We start from the raw sequence: 20943 nt of genomic DNA on the forward strand, positions 1-20943 counted from the left end.
CAAGCCCCGCAGCAACAGGGCTTTAAGCTCAGTGGAGGAGAGCGGCGAGTGGGCGGACAAAGAGATAGGAAGGCTCTCTCCCGCCTCCCCCGAGCATATGAGCTTCTACACGAGGACCAGGCCCACGAGAGACTCCAGAGAGCTAAGCAGCCCAAAGAACACAGTGGAGACATTTTCTAAAGCCAAAGAGCAGCATCACGGTCCCAAAAAGACTGAAAGTCAGGCGCAGGAAGAAATGCTGAGCAGGAATAGGGCTTCTCAGACAAAAACACAATTCACAAACCCTAGAAAGTCTCCTCAAGCTGAACAGCAAGCGGCCTCGACCCCGCAGCGCGCAGAGCATCAACAAGGTCTTCAGAGGAGATTGAAAAACTCTTCCAGCAGAGAGAGCTTGGATCATGAAAAGCAAAACGGCAAAGGGGGGAATCTTGAGATCAGAAGATTTTCACGAAGACAGGAGATGGAAGGGAGAGGAGGAGAAAGGAGCGGGCCCATCCGTGAGCAAGTGAGCTTCAAAAGAAGGGTGGCGGCAGAGTCTCCCCACCACAGGACGTCACCTCATACGGTCAGAGAGGGCGAGAAAGGTACAGGTAAAGACTCGGGGCAGAGAGATGCTAATGGGAGCTCCAAATCCACACAAGACAGGAATACAAGTAGAGAACCCATCATCAAAAGAGAATCGCTGTTGTCTTTTAAAGGTATTCGGAGTAGAAAAGGTTCAGTGGTTTTGTCGAGAGAGGCAAAAGGGAGAGAAGACACATTTTCTTACTCCAAAGAAGTCGGTAGTAAAGAAGGCTTTGTTGCCTCTGTAAATACAGGCACCCCACCGAGCCCAAAGGGACCTATTAGCCCCGGCCCTTGGAAAGTGCCCAGCACAGCCAGAATCCTCTCCCAGGCAGAGGTCCTTCGTGACCCTTTGTGATGGAATATCGAATTGCCCAGACTTGCGTATATTTAACACTATCCTCAGTGGATCGTTTTTCAGAGTTCTTCCATAAAACAGAGAAGTGCAACATGGTTCCACTTTTATTACCTTTTTGGACCGTGTTTGTCTTTTAGGTCTATTTTTGGGAGTCCTGTGACATCACGTGTTGGCATGTAGCAGCTCCCCCCACCCTCTCCACCGCCTTGTCCGCTGCTTCGGCATCTTTCGATGAGGGACTTAAGCATGTGCGGCATGCTCGGGGCCTTGCCACGACGAGACATTTTTGAAATGTGAATATGTGCCAATCCCGGGAGCCTCCTGTGGAACAACGACCACCAACAGCGCTTCACCCATTACAATGCAATGACCCATATGCAAAGAAAGGAGACAGGCCCTCGCCTCTCGCCTGTAGTATACACCAAGTGTGACTGTCATCTCGGGTTTAATTTTGCTCTCGGCCTCATCGTGCGGATATTTTGACTTGTCTTTTTTCTTAAACGTTTGCTCAACTGCATGCAGTCGGTCCTTCTGTTTGTTTTGCTGCACGTTGTTCTGCACATCACTGAGGATGATTCCCGTTTCTAATTCTCATTCTCAACACCAGGCAGATTTCTAAATACAGTACAATCCAGCAAGCGTTCACTTTAACCGGGGGGACTACTCTAGACTGTTCTATGATCATAGACACGACTCGCCTCCATACAAAACAGTACCATTAAAAAGACCAGAAACTTGTGGTTTGAGATCTTGTTTACCATGTGTACGATAACCAACCAGTGTGTAATTTATTTAGACGATAGATTAATATGTGTATATGTAGCCGTACCAAGCCATTCCACATTTTGATATAGACTTCAAAAGATTTGTCCCATGTTATTTGAACTTTCACCATCCCTCCGATGTATTTCAGTGGTAGGAATTACCATGGATCTCGTAGTTCATGAAATGTATAGGTGACGTGCAAACCGCTGTACCAAATGTTTGCAATCGCTCAAAACGTGTCTCATTGTGAAATATTATATATTATATATATTTGAATGTGTCATGTTTTGCAGATTCTAACTTTTAAATATCTATTGAATTCCATTGCACTGCATCTGCCCTTGTAGCATAACAGAATGACCATGAGTTGTATTTAATTTTGTGATGTTGACTTGCTACCGATGCCATTTTATTATTAATGTTTTTTTTATTTTATAAAGCTATTTAATTTTTTCTAAAAAAAAAAGAAAGAGATTCACTGTTTAAGGCCAAAATGGCAATTTATATAATAATGTGCAAGTTCTAAGTCGTGTCCCTGATGGTTTTACCTTGGCCGAGTACTGAGAAAAGGAAAAGGAGGGTTTGAAAAAGTATGTGTTCGTCAATCCTGCTGTATAACTATCTGACATGGTATAGCTTGAAGGATAATGGAGCTTAGAGAGTGATGTGGTGGTTTACTGAGGTATTGAGCATGCTGCTGATGTAAGACAGGTATACAAAGATCCCAGCTGCTTACATATTTGAAAGGGTGCTGAGCTTGTGAGATAACAATTGGTTCCAAATGTGGAGTCAGTGGAAATGAGACTGTAGTCTGATTTCACTGTTACTTCAACTTTCCAAAGCTTCTGCTGTGAAATCAGAGAAAATTATATATATACTCAGCATACCTGCTAATACAGTTTATGAGATTAAGACATATTCAGATGAGCTCAGGGAACACAGTATAGTAGCAAACGTGTGATAAAGTCAGTGTCAGTGAAAGTCAAATGGTGATTAAAGGGGACATATCATGCTCATTTTCAGGTTCATACTTGTTGTATATTTTGGGTTTCTACTAGAACATGTTTATGTGCTTTAATGTTCAAAAAACACATTATTTTTCTCATACTGTCTGTCTGAATATACCTGTATTCACCCTCTGATGATACCAATACCAATAGAGTTCTTCATATGGTTCGTTTGTTCCCTCCGCTCCCAAGCTTAAAGCCGCTCACCGCTCGCTCCAAAAAAGCAACAAGCTGCGAATGTCATTTTTTTAATATTTGAAGCTTCTATTGAGGTTTGGGTGGATGAAGCTTTGAATGCCTGTAGTCATATTTTATGATGACATCATCCTAAAAATAAATCCTCAAACAAAATTCTCAATTTGACTTAAGTGATTCATCGGATTAAATAAGGCAGTCTTTTTTTTTTTATCAAATCAACTTTCTTTAATGAATATAATTCATCAGTTTCATTGGATTGCTGCTAGACCGCTCCGTTAATACAGGTATGTCATTTGTGTTTTGCGAGTGTGAGAGCAAACAGTTTTTGACCGCAGTGAAAATATTGTTTTGAAAAGCTAAACGCCAATAAATTTGGATTGAAACAGAATATTTCGTTAGATAAAAACATCTCTTTTTCAATAACTGCTGATTTTTGGACTTTACAACGCTCTGGAGTTATTGAACATTTTTGGATCACACAAGATTGAAACAATCCTACCCAGCCGCCGTGCGCAACACACAGATACGTTCTGGGTCAGGCTCACTCGGGCATGTTTCGAACTAATGGTGTGAGCGGTAAAGGAGCTCACATGCTCTGACATATAGTCATTTTTTTTCAAGATCTGGGTACAAAAAGGATCAATTACAGAGAAGTTTGGATACTACTTGGTACTGGGTTATTTCGGTGGATACTTTAAAGGTATCGAGTACCGATATCCAGCCCTAGTGAGTAGGTAGGCACTCAAATGTATGTCCACAAGAACTGAAGAACTGAATGATATGTCCCCTTTAAGGTCTGTGATTGACTGTGATAAGAGCTTGTGATTGTATAAGGGAGTTTTCAGGTTAAAAAAATACTCGAGGAAGCGCTATGAGCCAATCAGCGGTAGGTCTTTGTGCAATAGTAATAGTGGTTGGTTGAATGAATACATCCAACCCTGAGTGTCAGGTACAGGCAGTTCACTCTGGCGAGTCAAATAATGCCCTTTTTTATTGTATGTCCCCTGCACTGTTGTACTCCTTTATGCTTTTCTTTTGACCATTTTCTTTTTATCTCGTCTCTGTATCATACTGTGGCCTTGCATCGCTTCATTAGAAAAACAATCCTCGTGGTTTCTTCTACATTCTGTAGGAACAGTAGATGTAAATGTTTGTACATTGTACAGCACCTTTATAAATACTTGCTGAGTGCTCTTTCGGGGGGGAAAAAAATAGAGGTATATTAAATCGCTCCATTATTTTTTTATGTAAAAAAAAAGAGAAAATATTTAAAAATGAATTGAAAAGGATAGACTATGACCTTGACATGGTGTTCCGTTCATGCACTGAAAAATAAAGTTTTACTGAAAACACCCTGTGGACCTCTTGTACTGAAAATAAAATACACATAAATTATACATTTTTAATTAAGACCCTCATAGGCTATATTTCTGTCGAAATTGTTCACAGAATAATCATTAAGGTATTATGTTAGGTATTATAATATATTTAGATTAATTTGTTTCTCACTGCAGGCCAACAATACTGTCCTTTCATATGACAAAGCAGCATTAGCCGCTGTTACTATGGTAGATTTCCAGTTGTCATGGTAGCCAACTGCTTTTCTCCACAGAGCTCGGAGAGAGCTTCACTGCACGAAGGAAATGCTTTTTCAATTACACGAGAAGGCTCAGAGGCATCTTATGCGTCATGTGCATTAAATATCCATATTTCAAAAGCAGGCATGAATGATGGGGCTGTATTTGAAATGAGAACCCAAATTAAGCTGAAACACATGAATGAATTGCATATATTGAATTAGAAATAACTCAAACAGGTTTCTCTTGTGCAGGATCTTTTAAGTTTTTATAAATCAAAATTGGATTAACTGAGGGGGTCTTCTACTGTATAAGTCAACGTCCCTGACTGATACATTTCATTTTGAAATTATAAATATTTAGACCACAGATTCATTTTATAATAACATTTTAACCTTAAAGGTATAGTGGTATAGTGGCTATAAAGGTATGGATGTAGTGGCATCTAGTGGTGTGGTTGCAGATTGCAACCAACTGAGTACCCCTCCACTCCCTTTCCAAGACTGTGGTAACGTGAGCCGCCGAGTGCAAAACCGTTGTAACGACGTTCACCTGACTCAGAGGCCATCCTTACCATAATAACACTACTAATCTACAGCAGTACAGTCATGGATGGATTACTGAATGGGTCTACCGGGCACAGGCCCAAGGGGCCCATAGGGTGAGGGGGCTTGACTTACAAAATGTCACTGAAAAGAAAAGACACAAAACAATCACAAACAGACACAAAATGACTGAAAATAGACACAAAACGACCAAAAACATACACATACCAACTACAAATGACCCAAAATTACCACACAGAGACCTAAAGTTACTGCAAAGAGATGCAAAATGACTAAAAATAGATGCAAAACAATCACAAAATGACCACAAGGAGGTGCAAAATGACTAAAAAATAGATGTAAAACAATCACAAAGGGACACAAAACAACTACAAATGACCCAAAATGACTAGAAAGAGACTCAAAACGACCACTTAGATATATAAAATATCTAAAATTAGATGCAAAACGACCACAAAGGGACGCAAAATGACTAAAAGTAGACTCTGAGAATCTTCGCGTTTGAGTTGGTCCATTGTCTCATAATCCGTCCATGGGTACAGTTGTTTTGAATGCTTCATTGATGAAGTAAGATAAGATAGACTTTATTGTCCTGAGGGAGATTTGTCTTGGACACATACAGTATCTATAAGTCCAATGACTACAAAGACCCTCGGCACATCCATTACTGTACGTTAGTGACTTGTCTTTGACCCTGGTTTGGATGAGAGCCCCTCAGTCTGTCAGAGCTCAATACGGTCGTAGAAGAGCGGCCTTAATGGCTACAGAACAACTGGTAATTGCATGTGGTGTGATAATTGACTTAAATTGCTTTAAAATGACTGGAATTGTGTTCTATTTCAGGTACGGGCAAGAAATGATGTGTGGAGCTGGATTGTGACTATTTCACAGCTGAGGTAAATGTTCTGCAAAGAGCTATGTCTTTGACCTCTTCTTTTTTCCAGGAAATTTCACACTCTATTTTCAGAAATACACCTTAAGAAGAAAATCTGAGGTTTCTGTAACCCAAATGTTGTGTTTTTGTTGCATTTTCTGTCTGAAAACAATCACATTCCGCTGCAATAACGTGGCACAAAAAATCTGATGTGGTTCAGTTTTTATTAGATTTCTTTGTTCCTGTTATTGCTGATTTCTATAGCTTAGATGTATTGAACATTAAAGGTTTGAATAGGCATAAATAAAGATGTTCTATTATTCACATTTTTACCATAACCACCACTTATTCACCTTGTTCGCTCAGAACCGAACACACATACAAAGCACTTTTCTTTTTTTTTTTCAAACTAGTGCAGTACTTATGCGCAATGTAAATCTGTCAAATGACTTAAAGGGGAACTACGCCTATTTTCAAAATCCATACATGTTATTCCTATGGTCTAAGACAGTCCAAAAATATTAGTAAACATGAACAACTCTCCCCCAAATCCAAAAACTAGAGTGCTAAAACTTAAACTTGTGATGTCATAGGGTATAAAGTCTGCAGCTGCTCCATAGACAATGAATTGGGATGTTATAGATGACACTGAGACCACCCAGGAGAATGTTCTGAGTATATAGGCACATTGTCTGCTTCACAACTGAGAACACTGCAATATAATAAAGGTTATTTGGGGTATAAAAAAAAAAAAACAGTCCTTGAGTCCACAAAATCAGCCTCCCATTCATTGTCTATGGAGCAGCTCCAGACTTTATACCCCATGACATCACAAGTTTGAGACTTACTTCTTTGGTTTCTGGCTTTGAGAGAGAGTAGCTCATGTTCACACATATTGATTGAACGTTCCTCGGCCATCGAGATAACGCATTGGGATTCTTGATTTAGGTGGTGTTCCCCTTTAAGTTCCCCTTGTGCAAAAGAATCTTGTTTGTGTCTGCATGAATAAGGAGGAAACCGCTGCACTGACTCACGTTTCACACTGGAAGTAAACAACACATGATTTTTGTATCATGGTTGTCCTGTTACTGTCAGTAGTCAGAGCTTTTGGGTTTTGATGTAGTTCATCTTTCTCACCACTAGATGGCAGGACTCATGGCCAAGTGTTTAGTGTACATGGTCGGAAGAGAGAGCACATCAATTGAGATAAGAATAAAATGTCTTGACTCAGAGGATCATTTTTCTAATCTAGGGCATTCAAAGTTGTTTTTTGAAGAGATCATTATCATAAGAACATTGTGAACAGACTATGCACTATAGAGGCCATTTGTCAGAAAAATCTAAGTCAAACTTAAATCAAAAGGCTTCTGACACACCACGGGTCTGTGGTTAACGCAGGCAAAAGAGTCCATTGTCCATGCAAAATATATGTGTATCTGATGATTTATTTATCCAAAAAACAATCAAACGAAGCATAAAGAAAACATGGATGTTACTGCATCTTGTTCTGGTAAAATACCGTAAAGCCCACCCAGGTGCATGCTGGTCCTACCTGCCTCCCTACCTACATAACCATAGGTGCCCACAGTTTTACCCAATTCATAAACAAAAGAAAATAAAAAAATAATCACACAAAAAATCTGAATACTTTGTACTAAACTAAAGAAAATAGTTAAACTACACAAATAACTAACTATCAAAAATTTAGTCAAAATAAAGTAAACGTCTAGAATAATAAATCAAACAATACTACTTATAATTAGTAAAACAACAACTAAATACTAACAACAGATAAATAGCTCCTACATGCGCTATTTGAGCCTTCTCTTGTGAAAAAGAAAAAAGGCATACTTATGAGTCATATGAAGGCTTTTGGTCATGCAGTTTTGTGATATGTGGATATCAGGGAGAAAAAGTTCACCAAAACGAAACCTTTTGTAGGTAACACGTGTTATGTCATGATATAGCCTATATGTGTGTGAAGATAAAACGTATGAGAGGAGTAAAAGGTTATGATCCTGCTACTCTTTACATCACATCCTTGGTATGTTTGAGGCAGGTGAACTATGCAGCAGCGAGCAGATAATAACGGTCGGGTGGCAGCCTCTCTGCTCCATTAACAGACGTGAAGAGAAGCAGATGCTTTTTTCCTGGTCGTTGTTAAGAAGGGAGGGGTCGTTATCGTTCACTTGGACACATGGTGTTTGGAGAGATAAGGAAAGAAGGCTACAGCTCTTGGAGACTTGATAGGTTGCTTGGCGGACTAGTATTCGTTATCAACTAATACTCACACAGAAGGGCGTGAGGTGTACCACATAGTTTTAAAAGGTCAAATTTGATTGAGATTGAGTGTGCAGACAAGTGAAACCTCCTTTAATATCCTACTTTTTAATTATGTAATCAAAAAATATCCCCTATCCTGGTGTTTCCTCACTAGTTCACTGGCTCACTGAAGAGTAGGTTATGGGCTACTAAACTTCATGAGCTCTTTGTTGCCAGCTTTTCCATGTAATCTGTGTTTCTTTTGAAAATGGGTGGTGGAGTGAACTCCTTGGAATTTACCCCAGTGAGTGCGAGTGTGTGTGAGGCAACGAGGCACAACCCCTTTGTCTGAGAAACTGTGGAATGTATCCATGACAATAACCCAAACCCCACAAAGTGACGCAGGCTCTGTAATGAAGTGTAAACTGCTATGAAAAACATCCAAATCCTCTCTATCGCAATCCCAGACTTATTTATTGCGTATTTGTTTATTTATAGTATTGGTATTTTTATTGTTAACCAAGGCCACATGTATTGAAATTGTATTATTATGATTTGTATTATGTTCTCTTGGTGATAGACTACTGAAAGGCTTCCCCCTTGGAGGACTCAAAGAGGGAATACCCCCTTTTTTCCAGGACACACCCATCATGTTTCCACTTTTTGGTGTTGCAACATGTTGGGGAGACGTCTCCACTTCTCACAGGAGGTGGGACTAGACTGAGCTGCTCTTACTGGTGGATATACTGGGAGTTTGTTACTGGTATTTAAAAGAACACACATCTGTTAACTAAGTTGTTCTAATATGTCATAGACTTTATTTAAAGGACTTTATTTGTTCACTCTGTCTGTGCCTGTCGGTCTACCCTGACTCTGGAGCACATTGAAGGTCAAGATAAACTGTTTTAAAAGAGAAACTTCCTGTTTTCCCTTTCAAAATAAGACACTAGTTTATGCTAAACAGAAGATGAATCGCTAAACAAACAACATAAGGAAAGAAAAATACAAAGCGGTAGATAAGAAAATGAAACAATGGAAACATAGTAAATTTAAATTATTACTAGTCAATGAATCTATAAATGCACAGGATTACATGTAGGCTTAGTACAAGTAGGAGTCTCACGATATCAGATTTTAACTAGGCCTAGTTACATGATTGTCGTGGCCAAAAGAATTCATGATAACAATACTATTGCGATATCTATAGAAAATTTGAAAAAATAAATAATAATAATAATAATAGTAATGCTATCAGACAAATTCATCTTTAACTTTGCTTATTGTGTGTTTTGTCTCTCTTTACTCACACAGGGAGGTGGAGACAAGGCCTATGGAAAGGAGGCCGGGTCACGCGTCACATCACGTGCGCAGTAAAATCTGGTCTGCACTCGCAGGAATTGAGCCAATCGCAACGCACGACCGCAGCTTCAGTTACACTGCGCACGTGTCATACCCCAAAACCCCCAAGACCCGTGTCCGACCGTGACCCAGCCTCCTTTCCAGAGGCCTTGGGTGGAGAGAGTCTGCAACCATTACTGTATATGATTTAAGAGACGCTGGATTATTTACACATTGTTATTGTATGTGTACTATCAACATGAATTAATCATTCATTCATTTTTTGTTTTAATATCACAGTTTATCGTTAATAGGCTACTGGTAGGCTATCGTGACACCCCTACAGCATGTAGCCCATGTAATAGCCTCCAGGTAGCCTACCTGGCTGGCTAAATGTCTGTTATTTGTAAACAAATAGTACTTTTAATGATCAATGTTTTAATTATTATGATGATAATAGTGTTTCTTGGGGATAATATCCTTGCTTTTATTGTGAAGCAGTTTGTTTTCCTCACTTCCTGTCATTGGGCCTGTTGAAGTGAACTTGACTGCAGACAGGAGGGATAGTAGTGGTGCGTTCAGGGGAGGGAGGACCACTGTAGACCGGCAGGCAGCAGAGAGACTCGGGTCTTGCCTCTCTAGAGAAGTTGGACTGAAAAGACAGAATCTGGATCAGAACTGTTTAGTCTCCTTCTGCAGAACCAGCATGGACGTTTTACTGGACACCTGTACTGGACGACGAGCAGTCACATGTCTGCTGTTACTACACCTCCTGGTCATGAAGGCAGCAGGTCAGTATAGTAGAAGATCAGCCTCGCAGTCTGGTTAATGAGATAATATTTATCAAGTCACATGAGACTTCCAGCGAGAACAGCCAGGCTGCATTTTCTGTCAACTCCACAGAGTTGTTTTTTTGTTTTTTGTGTATAAATGTGTATTTTTCTATGAAATCCTTGAATAAAATAACAGTAGAAATTAACAAATAACAATATTAATATACACCCAGTGTCCACTTTATCAGGTACATCTGTAGAATGTTTTGCAAACTGTTATAGAGCCTATAATTGTCAGTTTTTTTTTATTTTTTATTATTCATTATATACATTATTTAGTTTTTGTTGACACTGTCATAGAGGTGTTTTAATTAATTTAAAGATATGTTTTAGCATTGGGGTCAGTAGAGTTATGGGAAATGGGAAGGACAAAAATTACAAAACAACTTTCAATATAGCCTAATGTAGTCCAGTACAGCAACACCTTTAACTAAGACCTATGTGATAGTTGAATTTACACATTTTCAACAATGTCAACAAAAGCTGAACATTATGATCTGTGATATATGTTGGGAGAGGTCTGTGTACCTAATAAAGTGGCACTCACTTTGTATAAGACTTTAAATTCTACATTGAATACTTTCTCGTCTATTCTAGGACAGCTTTTGTGAGATGACCTGTCAGGACAAGACATTAACCTGCACTCCTCTGAATGATAAATGAATGATAAGAAAATTCCGTGAAGTGTGAAGATGCCAAAAGAAACTGTAGACTGTCCAAAAAGTTGATTTTCCACAGACACAGACCACTTGCTTCTTTTTGGAAGAGAAGCTCTGTAATTTTTTTCAGTATCACTTTATAATAAGCCCCCCTTTATACAGGCTTTATTAGTTGTAATTAATGGCTTTATTATGTTTGATAAATAAAGATTAATCTTTATTAAATGTATTTAATAATGACTTATTAACATTTCTTACTGCAGACCTGATGGATTAAAAGCCCTTTATTAATGACTTATTAACAATTATAACTGCAGACTTGATGACTTATTAGAAAGTGAGAAACTGACAAGTATTTAATAAATATTTGTCAGTATTAATATTATTAAACTTGGTAAGGAATTTTCTCAAATGCATTGTATCATCTCTATAAACGACTACATGATGAGACTCATATTAGCTTTATTTATTCACTTATGTATTTAATCCTGTTACAGGATTTCTGGTTTACTGTTTTATTGGCTAATTTGAAAACAGAAAGCTTTTGCTATTGATGTTGATGTTGTATCTTTGTCTCTTTTTTTTACCAAGCTGACTGTACTAAACCTCAGGGAGGGGCAAATAGCGTCTTAACCAAAGCAGCACTTCTACGGAATGATTTTCCAGACGGTTTGGACGTCACTTTAGAGTGTGGTCATGGATATGTTAAAGAAAGTGGCTCTGGGATCATAACCTGCTTTGGCAGCATCTGGACTGAACCAGATCTCAAATGCATAAGTGAGTCCTGTATACTTTAATTACTGACACGTTGATCAAACACCGTCTTCTACTGTTGACAAACAAACAGCTTTATTCTGTCATTTTGGGGTAAATATCCTGGGCCTAAAAATCCATCATCCTGTTGTTTGTGTTTATATTACAGGGAGGGACTGTGGTGACCCTAAACCTCAACCGCATATGAGTTTTAATATCAGTTCTGGTACCCTGTATGGTGCTGTAATAAGAGGAATTTGTGATAAAGGGTGAGTATAAAATATGAACTATTTTCCCATGTAATTGCTATCTGGTTGAATTTCATCTGAAATTACATTTAGAGAAACAAGTGTGCATGGAGCAGTTCCAGTGACAACACAAAGGGTGCCCTCAGTAGATAGTCATGTTCATTTGCATACAAAGTATCTCTGTTTGCTGTACTGCCAACACCAGAAAGTGCTGCTGGCAAACAGACATAGATGACTGAAGTCAAGGTGGATTTGCTAATGGAAACAGTCTCTAAAGAAAAACAAAATAGTCTGGAAGACAGATAGAGCCCAGCTATGTTATGGTTTCACTGATTAGAAACTTGGCTCTCCTTTTGCCAACATTGAGATAATTGTTGACACATAGTTCTTGACTAAACTCTTTAAGAATTTAGTTTCAAAGTTGTTAATACCTTTCCGTTGCATTACAAAATCATGGCTCTGCCGTATCAATTCCTCCTTAAATAAACAGTCCTGCTCTATGTTCCTCCACCTTCCAACAGTTTCCAGGTCAGCGGACCAAGCTACAGAACGTGCTATGCGAAAGGCTGGAGTAGAGGCGCCACTTGTGAAAGTAAGTGTCTCTAGTTTTGTATTTCCTGAAGCCACAACCAGAAGCAATAAAACAATTGTTTGGTAAATTCCTACAACGAACGTTATTTTCAAAAGACTGTTTCTGTCAACTGCAGGAGTCGTTTTAATACGTGGCAAAGCAGCAGTGGTTTTGTTCTTTCTTTTTCCAGACTTTTTTTTTTTGTGCTTTTTCTCTCTTCTCTACGTTAGTCAGCAAGAAGCACCGTTTATATGACAACAAGATGGATTATTTATCTTTAATGCAAATTACTTTGTGATAAGAAAGCGTGGAAACATGTGTTTGTCTGATTCCTCAGTTATAATATGTGCCAAACCTGTCGACGTGACCAATGGCAAAAGCTCTTGGGATTCTCAAGAATACCCAAAATATGGAGAAATCGTACAGTACGTCTGCAACATGGGATACGTCCTCATTGGGAAAGATAGCCTTATGTGCAGTGATCATGGTCGATACGATTATCAGCCTCCAACATGTAAAGGTAAGCACACTCCATCCATGACTTGTTACTGTTTACACTGATGACAAAGCTTCAGGCATAACAAGTATTGTTTAAGTCATTCAAGGACCACACAGGTAGTTATGCATGTTTTAACCCGTTAATTACAAATACTCTTTCAGGCTGGTCTCATACAGTGTTTCGTAGGACCTACGAAAAGTAGATACTACAACTGTAATTCAAGTATATCAACAATTAAAGTGAAATTAATGTAATTGTGAACCAGGAAATATAAATAGGATTGAACGCCGCGTAGGGAGGATGGGTGGGTCAAAAAATACTGGACTTTCCCCGAAGAGACCGCTGTTCATGTCCCGTGTAAAACCAGAAGTCAGCGTTGATTTATTTGCATGTAATTTACGTACTTAAGTAACGCCACTTCCGGAGTTATTTTAAACCAAACAATGTTTTCCTAAACCTAACTAAGTAGTTTTGTTGTCTAATCCTAGACAAATCGATCTTTTCCCTGAGCCTAATTAAGTAGCTTTCTTGCCTAAACCTAAGGAAGTTGTTTCCTGTGAAGAGGGAAGTTTATTTTGAGGGGTTGCTGGACATTCGTTGGAAAACGACTAAAAGGAGGAATAATCTTTTCGTAAGATATCATACGAACCGTTGTATGAGAATACGTTAACTCTTTACATTACTGCAGACCATTTTTATCCATACAATTATTAAATTAATATCAAATAAATGTTTGTAGATATAATTCCAGTCTTTTAGCCACTGGTTCCCATTCATTTCAATGCAATATGAAAATCAGCAGTTATTCTTTTTATAGAATAACAAATAGATATTTTCATTTAAATTCATTTTAAATTATACATTAAAATGTCTGGAAGAGCCCAGTAATAAAAATGTCAAATCATAATTTAGTTGCTGTTTGTGAGTTGATAAAAATCGAACTGATTGTGTTGTATGAAATACGATATTGTCTCATATCGATTGCAGGTCCCTGAATTGTGATATTAGCAAATATATCGTATCATTGTCGATAGAATCAATATAATGTATCGTGATGAAACTTGTGACTAACACCCCTACTACATTTGGGTATCTGGCGTTTCTACCAACCCACAAATTGTGAAATAAGACAACCCAGTCAGTTTTTTGTGGGCTGTCTAGATCAGAAAACAGGTGATGCAACAAGCCATTCAGATTTGGCTCCTCTTCCTAAGTCACATGCAGGCTTAAAGAGACAGGCCCTAAAACGAAGCGTTTCAGACAGAGGGTGAATAGACGTATATTCAGATAGACAATATGAGAAAAATAACGTGTTTTTCGAACATTCAAGCATGTAAACATGTTCTTGTAGAAACCCAAAATTCAAGTATGAACCTGAAAATGAGGATGATATGTCCCCTTTAAGCAAGTTTCGAAGCTCTGCCATTTGATGTTCATACTGTATTGAATACATTTAATAAAATTCGGCCTGGAATGTAATAAATCAGTAGGAAAACCCACTGTTATGCTTTGACATGTTGTCTGTAAATGTCTTGTAGTTAATGGGCTAAATGATGCGAAACCACAGGCGTGGTCATACATTCCCAGTCTTTAATGGGCATAAACAGAGGCATGTAAGATCAGCACCCAGTTTGCAGTGCACTTTCAAGCACCCAAACAAACTGTACTATACTGTATTCAATTATATACAGAGCGCATAGCCTACTATAGGTGTTGCCATGGTGTCACACTGCCTTGCAAGCCTCTTGAGACACAGATCCCAGCTCTTTAATGAAGCAGTATGTCTATTCAAGCTCTACAACATTCTTCTATTCACCATTCACGTCTGTGCTCACTCCCAAGTTGTTTGCTTACTAACTGCCACACTCATCTCCTTCATTCACAGCTTAACAGTGTATTGACTAAAGAGTAACCTTTCTTTAAAGAGCTGGTCATCGGTCAAAACCGTCCTTCACCTAACACAACATAGATTTCTACAAACGGAGGGTTAAACCGATTTCATTCCATTTGATTTTCTCTGTTGACATAACATGGAGTAGAATAAGAAGCATGTTACTGATAAATGCATGTCATTTGTAGGCACGGCTACATTCTGCATGTAAACTGAAATATATATGCATGCTCCACCACCAATCCCAACGGTTTTTATTTGATAAATTCAGTCGTTTTTTTTATTCATAGGTCAGACAACAACAGAAGCTTTAAGAATTACAACAACAATGCCAACATCTACACCAGGAGAAGAAGGTATATAAATGTATAGAGATAATAACTGATACATATTCAATCATTATTACTTAACCTCTCTCCCAGCAAGGAATCCAGTATATTAAGACTTTATAGATATTCTGACAACAATGATTATTTTCCACAGAAGTGTCCGTTGCTACAGATTCACCTGCCACGCCCACACCCACACCCACACCCACACCCACACCCACACCCACACCCACACCCACACCCACACCCACAGCTCACAGAGCTACATCTGTCACAACCAGTGCAACACCAACTGTCTCACCTTCACTACCAGGTACAGAAAAATGTGTCCAGACAAGCCGATCGGCATGTTATTAAATTGAAAACCGTTTTAGGCGCGGCGCTTGGCAGCATGAATGGATTATGTGCACACTGCATGCATCTCAGGAATTGCTTCTTGGCTTGACAAATCACTTTTATCCCGGCCAAGCCTCAGAAGAACTAAGAATCGCTTTAATCGTTCTGTTCAAAGGTGGCAGAGGCATTGGGACAACTGAGGGTAGAGCCATTACAACCAGTGTAACATCAACGACATCATCTTCATTTCAAGGTATTGAATTATTTCATGAAGAAGCTGTCATGTTTGAGATGCTTCCCAAGCAATCCTCGGTTTACTCCAGTTTGATTAGACAACTGTAGACTTCTAAACATTGTGTGTTTTATGTCTATTTGGTTTATTTCAATGGAGGGAACAACGATTTTTTTGTCATCTCTGAGGGATGAAAATAATTTAGTAAAATATAGTTCAGTCGTTATTTTGAACGTCTCAGAATTTCAGCAGTTTGGTTAAATGTTGCGTATTCTTGCCCCGCTGTTAGTTAGTAGTTTCACTTTTTTTTTTATAATTGATGACTGTAAATTTAGATTATATGGACCCAGTAGTAGAGGTGAAATGCTGCCCCTTTTTCTGTGGAGCATGAGGCCACATGTTACACATTGCACCTTTAAGGCAACTGAACAGGATCTGTAAGTCAAACACAAGATTTAGTACTTTGAAACCGGTCCTAATTGGAAAATAATGGATTATAGTGGAAATTATTGCCAGCACAGTAAATTATATGACTCCCGTGCTACGCTTGGATGTACAAAACCATTTATGAGGAGAATAAACGTTGTCATCAGTGTGATCAGCTGACCCTAAACCATCAGACAGGTCAGCTGGAGTTTACATGTGCTCATAGCTCATGAATGGGATTATTAGTTATTTAGTTGCCCTTTTTGACATGTCCTAATATAAGCCTACTTGAACTAACAAATTTAACTTAACAACTAATTCAACATTTTGGGAAAGAAGCTTATTCGCTTCCAGGAAGAGACTTTGATGAACCAAAGTGTGAAAACAACAATTTGCCATTTTATAGGGGGGGGGTTATGTGTCGGGTTATTTCTTGGCTCTGAGCAGTTGCCAGGCAACCAGCAAAGACTCCAGGAAGGTATTGGTCACAGCCAACATATAATCCGGCCGTAACCCCCATAAAGTGGGAAAATGTGTTTTTACACTTTGCACATATCAAAGAAACAAGATGTTAATCAGTGAGTTTCAAAGGGGCTGGTGATTTTGTCAATCTAGCTGTTTCCCCCTGTTTCCAGTCTTTATGCCAAGCTAAGATAAACAACTGTTGGCTATAGCTTCATATTTAACAGACACACACGAGACTGGTATCGGTCTTCTCATTTAGCTCTCGCCCAGAAAAAGAATAAGCTCTTTGTCCCCCCCAAATGTTAACTATTCCTTTAACATTGTAATTTATGGCTCTAAGTTTGCCTTGTAATTATTATTGTTTGCAAAACAGATAATAATGGTTTTAATTTACTGTCATTTAATATCCGCAGACATGTCTCCCTCCCTCAGTCCCTGTGCCAGTTAATATATTAATATTTAACAATCCGACATGGCTGTTATCAGGTCATTAAATAGGCGTTATTGGCAGTTATAAGACCCATAGATGTGGGTCAGAAGGGGCCTTCTTAAACAAAACAAAAAAACTTCTACAACCAAAATGAGGTTTTATCATATATTCACATGGTCGATCACCGAAAGAAGGTATAAAATAACATGACAGTGACCTCTAGTGAACGTAGTGACAGGAGCAGAAGTGGAAGCGTGTTGGAGACGTGTAGTTGTCTTTGTGAACTCAAGTGTTAAGTTCACTTTAACTTTTGAAACCTAGTTATTTATTTATTTATTTATTTATTTATTTCAGATTATTTTTGGGGCTTTTTCATGCCTTTATTGATAATGAGAGAGATAGATCTGAAAGGGAGAAACATGATGTTTTTCCCTTAACTTAACTAAGTGGTTTTGTTGCCTAAACCTTAACAAGCTGTTCTGTTTGTGTTAAAAATGTAACGTTTCATTCAGTTTTACAACATGTTAGAACGTGTTGCTTTTAAGTTTCACTTCACTTTTACAACATAGTAGGCCCCTAATGACCCGAGCGATAACGCCTATTTAATGGCTTTGTAACAGTCGAATTGGGTGGACATGGACACACTGAAATAAATGAGCTGAAAGCAACACAAACGACTTTTTTTCTACCAGCAAAATCATTTGAAATATGCTATAAATGCTATAAAAACTTTACACATAGTGGCTTTAAATCAGTAAATGAAAATGCTCAGTTTGTAACAAACCTTCTTGTATGTGTTGATAATGTTTCTGATGTTCCTGTTGTCCTCGGCAGCTTAAATAGTTTGCATACTAATGATACTGTTTTATACTTGCAGGAGAGCATGACAAAGATGTAGATACTAACAAGGAAATCAGTGAGTTATTGAGCAGCAGTAGTACTATCAAGAAAGATGTTAACATGGGTCGTTATTAATGCCCTGCATTTAACTTTGCATGTGTCTTTCAGGATATGTGCCTGCTATAGTCAGCGGGATAGGCCTTTCATTTGGTAATGTACAATTTTCTCTTTGGAAGTCACACAAATTTTGTTGTTTAAGTACAAAATTAAAAAAATCTTTTTTTATATTATTTTCTTTACAGTTGGGGTTATATTCATTTTGCGCAAGTATCTTCTGGGGAGAAAAGGGTGAGATCCAATATTTTACTCTTCATTCTTTGATGCATGACTCATACTTGATATGCTTTTTTATCCTCTTTGCACTTTCTGCTCTTTTTACCTTTTGAGGTTTACACATTATTTGTACTCTCAGACACTAAATGCTCAATCAATATTTGCACATATTTCTGTGAACAAATACAGCATGCAGTGAAGTAATCTACAGCAGGTTCACATTCTTTCTAGGTTTTGAACTGTTTGAGGAAATCTAGATTGTGCTGAGGAATGAGGGAAGTCAACAGGAAATCCTTTAATAAAAGCAGCTGTGACAAAGAGATCAGCAGGAAGAAAATTCCCTTCAGGCCGGAATGAATCAGGATGTCTTTAATAATCAAAGTTCAGTGAAATGCACAGGAAACAGGCAGGCATGTTTCGCAACAATATTGTTAGACAATCATGTAACCTGAATTTGACCAACAACAAAAAATCCAACGACAAAGGCACTTGAAGGTTTTAACGGCGAAACAACAACTTCATACTCATCTTGTGAAATCCACTTGTAGATAAACCAAATAGCTCAGACTCAGCCAGAGACACTTTCATCTCTCATATAATCATAAGCATGCTTCACACATTGCATTAAGCCAAGGTTAAAGGAATAGTTTGGGTGTTTTTAAGTGGGGTTGTATGAGGTACTTATCCATAGTCAGTGTGTTACCTTCGGTAGATGAGGGTTGGCACGCCCCCAGTTTGGAGAAGCAGACAGGAGTTACCGCACAGGAGCAAAGCAATGTACTGCTGTGGACGGGGCCGGCAGCAAAACATATTTTAGCCAACTAAAAGAAAGGCTCACCTAAAAAAATCTATATCACTTTAAGTGTACGCTATATTTAGAATATCTTCACCACTTTATCTTGCCATCAGACAGCCCATTACAGCGGGGAACTGTCTATGCTCTCTTCAAAGCCACCAGACTCCATTGACAAAAACAGTATAGATAAGTTTAGCTTTCAGTTCAGTTAACATCTGTCTGCTTCTCCAAACAGTAGGCGTGCCAACCGTCATCTAATGTAGGTAATACCAACACAGTCTTACAGCCGTTTGTGAAATAGTCACGAAATGTAATCTATTTGATTTGTGTACACAGACACGAATTTCCATTTTCTTTTCGTGATGCTCAGCACGACTTTCAACAACGTATTTCTAGTGCATTTTCCTACAAATATCAAGCAAAAAAAAATGAAATTTGTGTCTATGTACACGAATCAATACATTAAATGTTGTGACTATTTCACAAACTGTTGTGTGACTGGGCTGGTAATACACTGACTATGGATACGTACCTCATAAAACCCCACTTCAAAACACCCAACCTATCCCTTTAAAGCTTATTTTACCTCCACAATAAAAAAGTAATTATTCTCTCAAAGTTGCAATGACTAATACTAACATTTCAGAATGCTAATCAGCAATAAAACAGCATTTGGTGAACTAATACAATTTTAACATAAAAATAACATAACTCACCAATTCTGACACAAGTTCCTTATTTGATGACACCATAGCTCATATGACACCAGAGAAGACCTGAAGCCGGAGTTATTACAGTTCCAAAACCTTTAGGTTGCCTGCACGACTGAGGTACCTGTCAATTCCTGTGTATCTATGTTATTAAGTGCTAAAACAACAAAAATAATTCTAAAAAAGAACATATTGAATAATTGTTTACTTGTTCACGTCTCAGAAAAAAAGCTAACATTCAGTATTTAAGTTGGAGCATGAAATATAACAAATGAAGCCAAAAAAAAGCATGAATGATGTATTGTTTTCATTTCTTGCGCCACGTGAGAATGAAGTTCAAACTCAAACAGTCTTCTCTCCATTTCTTGTCACTAGCTCTGTAAATGGAACCGCGCTTATCTATTAAAGATCCTCTGTGACCCAGGAGGGACGTGCCAAAACAACGGTAGCAGCGCCTCTCTGAGTCGATGACGGAAAAATATTGCACTTCAAATGACAGATAATCAAATCTGATCATAAATTAAATCATCAAGCACTTTTTGTATTACTTTTTTATTGCCACATTATTTTTAACAATTGTAAATATTTAAGGCCACCATAGTATTTCTATTTTGTATATTATTTATGTTATAAACTGGAATAAACTCTTCAACATCATGTGTTATGAAGTATTGCAACATTATTTTTAATATTTTATTTTTCAATTGTTTTTTTTTGTCTTTTGCAAAATCCTAAGGCCATACGTTTACGTGTTATTAATGTGCTGCTTTGTTGCGACAGACTCATGAAAAGGTGATTCAAGAGGCGTACAATGTGGTTAATTCAGTTTGCAGACTGAAATGACGACTGATAAAGATACAATCAGCTGCATTCTTCGCCTCCGGACTTTCTTTTTGTCATTGTCTATTGTTCTGGGGCTCTTTTTTGTAAGCTGTGCAAAATAATGAGAAACCTTCTTTCATGAGAAAAGAATCCAACCATCAATGAACCATGTAACACTAACTACCATATTAAGTGTGAGGGGGAACTCTCAGGAAAGTGATAGAAATGTTTTGACCTTGAATGTTTAACTAAATGGGCTCA

General features: G+C 38.2%; 2 protein-coding genes across 8 annotated transcripts in view; both read left to right on the top strand.

The window, feature by feature from the left end:
- The window catches only part of LOC119490789 (membrane-associated guanylate kinase, WW and PDZ domain-containing protein 3), a 169055-nt gene extending 164958 nt beyond the window's left edge, over positions 1–4097 (top strand). For both annotated transcript variants that reach the window (XM_037774264.1, XM_037774274.1), the window contains one exon: positions 1–4097. This exon is cut by the window's left edge and continues 172 nt beyond it. In XM_037774264.1, the coding sequence (XP_037630192.1) occupies positions 1–922 (922 nt within the window). In that variant the 3' untranslated portion in view covers positions 923–4097.
- A 5913-nt stretch (positions 4098–10010) lies between these two features.
- On the top strand, positions 10011–20730 carry im:7151449 (complement decay-accelerating factor). Of its 6 annotated transcripts, XM_037781743.1 has the most exons (13): positions 10012–10300; positions 11593–11778; positions 11924–12023; positions 12524–12594; positions 12911–13093; positions 15254–15319; positions 15447–15605; positions 15804–15881; positions 18059–18097; positions 18190–18231; positions 18324–18369; positions 19905–19980; positions 20236–20730. In XM_037781743.1, exons 1-12 carry the CDS (start codon positions 10216–10218, stop codon positions 19960–19962), a joined length of 1113 nt encoding a protein of 370 aa, XP_037637671.1. In that variant the 5' UTR covers positions 10012–10215; the 3' UTR covers positions 19963–19980; positions 20236–20730. The 6 variants fall into 6 exon arrangements, with proteins under 6 accessions (XP_037637690.1, XP_037637671.1, XP_037637700.1 ...); XM_037781762.1 differs by lacking the exon at positions 18059–18097 and having other exon boundaries at positions 10011–10300; XM_037781752.1 differs by lacking the exon at positions 19905–19980 and having other exon boundaries at positions 10014–10300.
- The last annotated feature ends 213 nt before the right edge of the window (positions 20731–20943 follow it).

This window comes from Sebastes umbrosus, chromosome 1 (genome assembly GCF_015220745.1).
Source record: "Sebastes umbrosus isolate fSebUmb1 chromosome 1, fSebUmb1.pri, whole genome shotgun sequence".
Lineage (NCBI taxonomy): Eukaryota > Metazoa > Chordata > Actinopteri > Perciformes > Sebastidae > Sebastes > Sebastes umbrosus.

Coding starts and splice junctions, on each gene's coding strand:
- im:7151449 (XM_037781743.1), top strand. CDS start 10,216: ATGGACGTTTTACTGGACACCTGTACTGGACGACGAGCAGTCACATGT. Junction 15,320..15,446: donor ATCTACACCAGGAGAAGAAG/GTATATAAATGT, acceptor TATTTTCCACAG/AAGTGTCCGTTGCTACAGAT. Junction 18,232..18,323: donor CGGGATAGGCCTTTCATTTG/GTAATGTACAAT, acceptor TTTTCTTTACAG/TTGGGGTTATATTCATTTTG.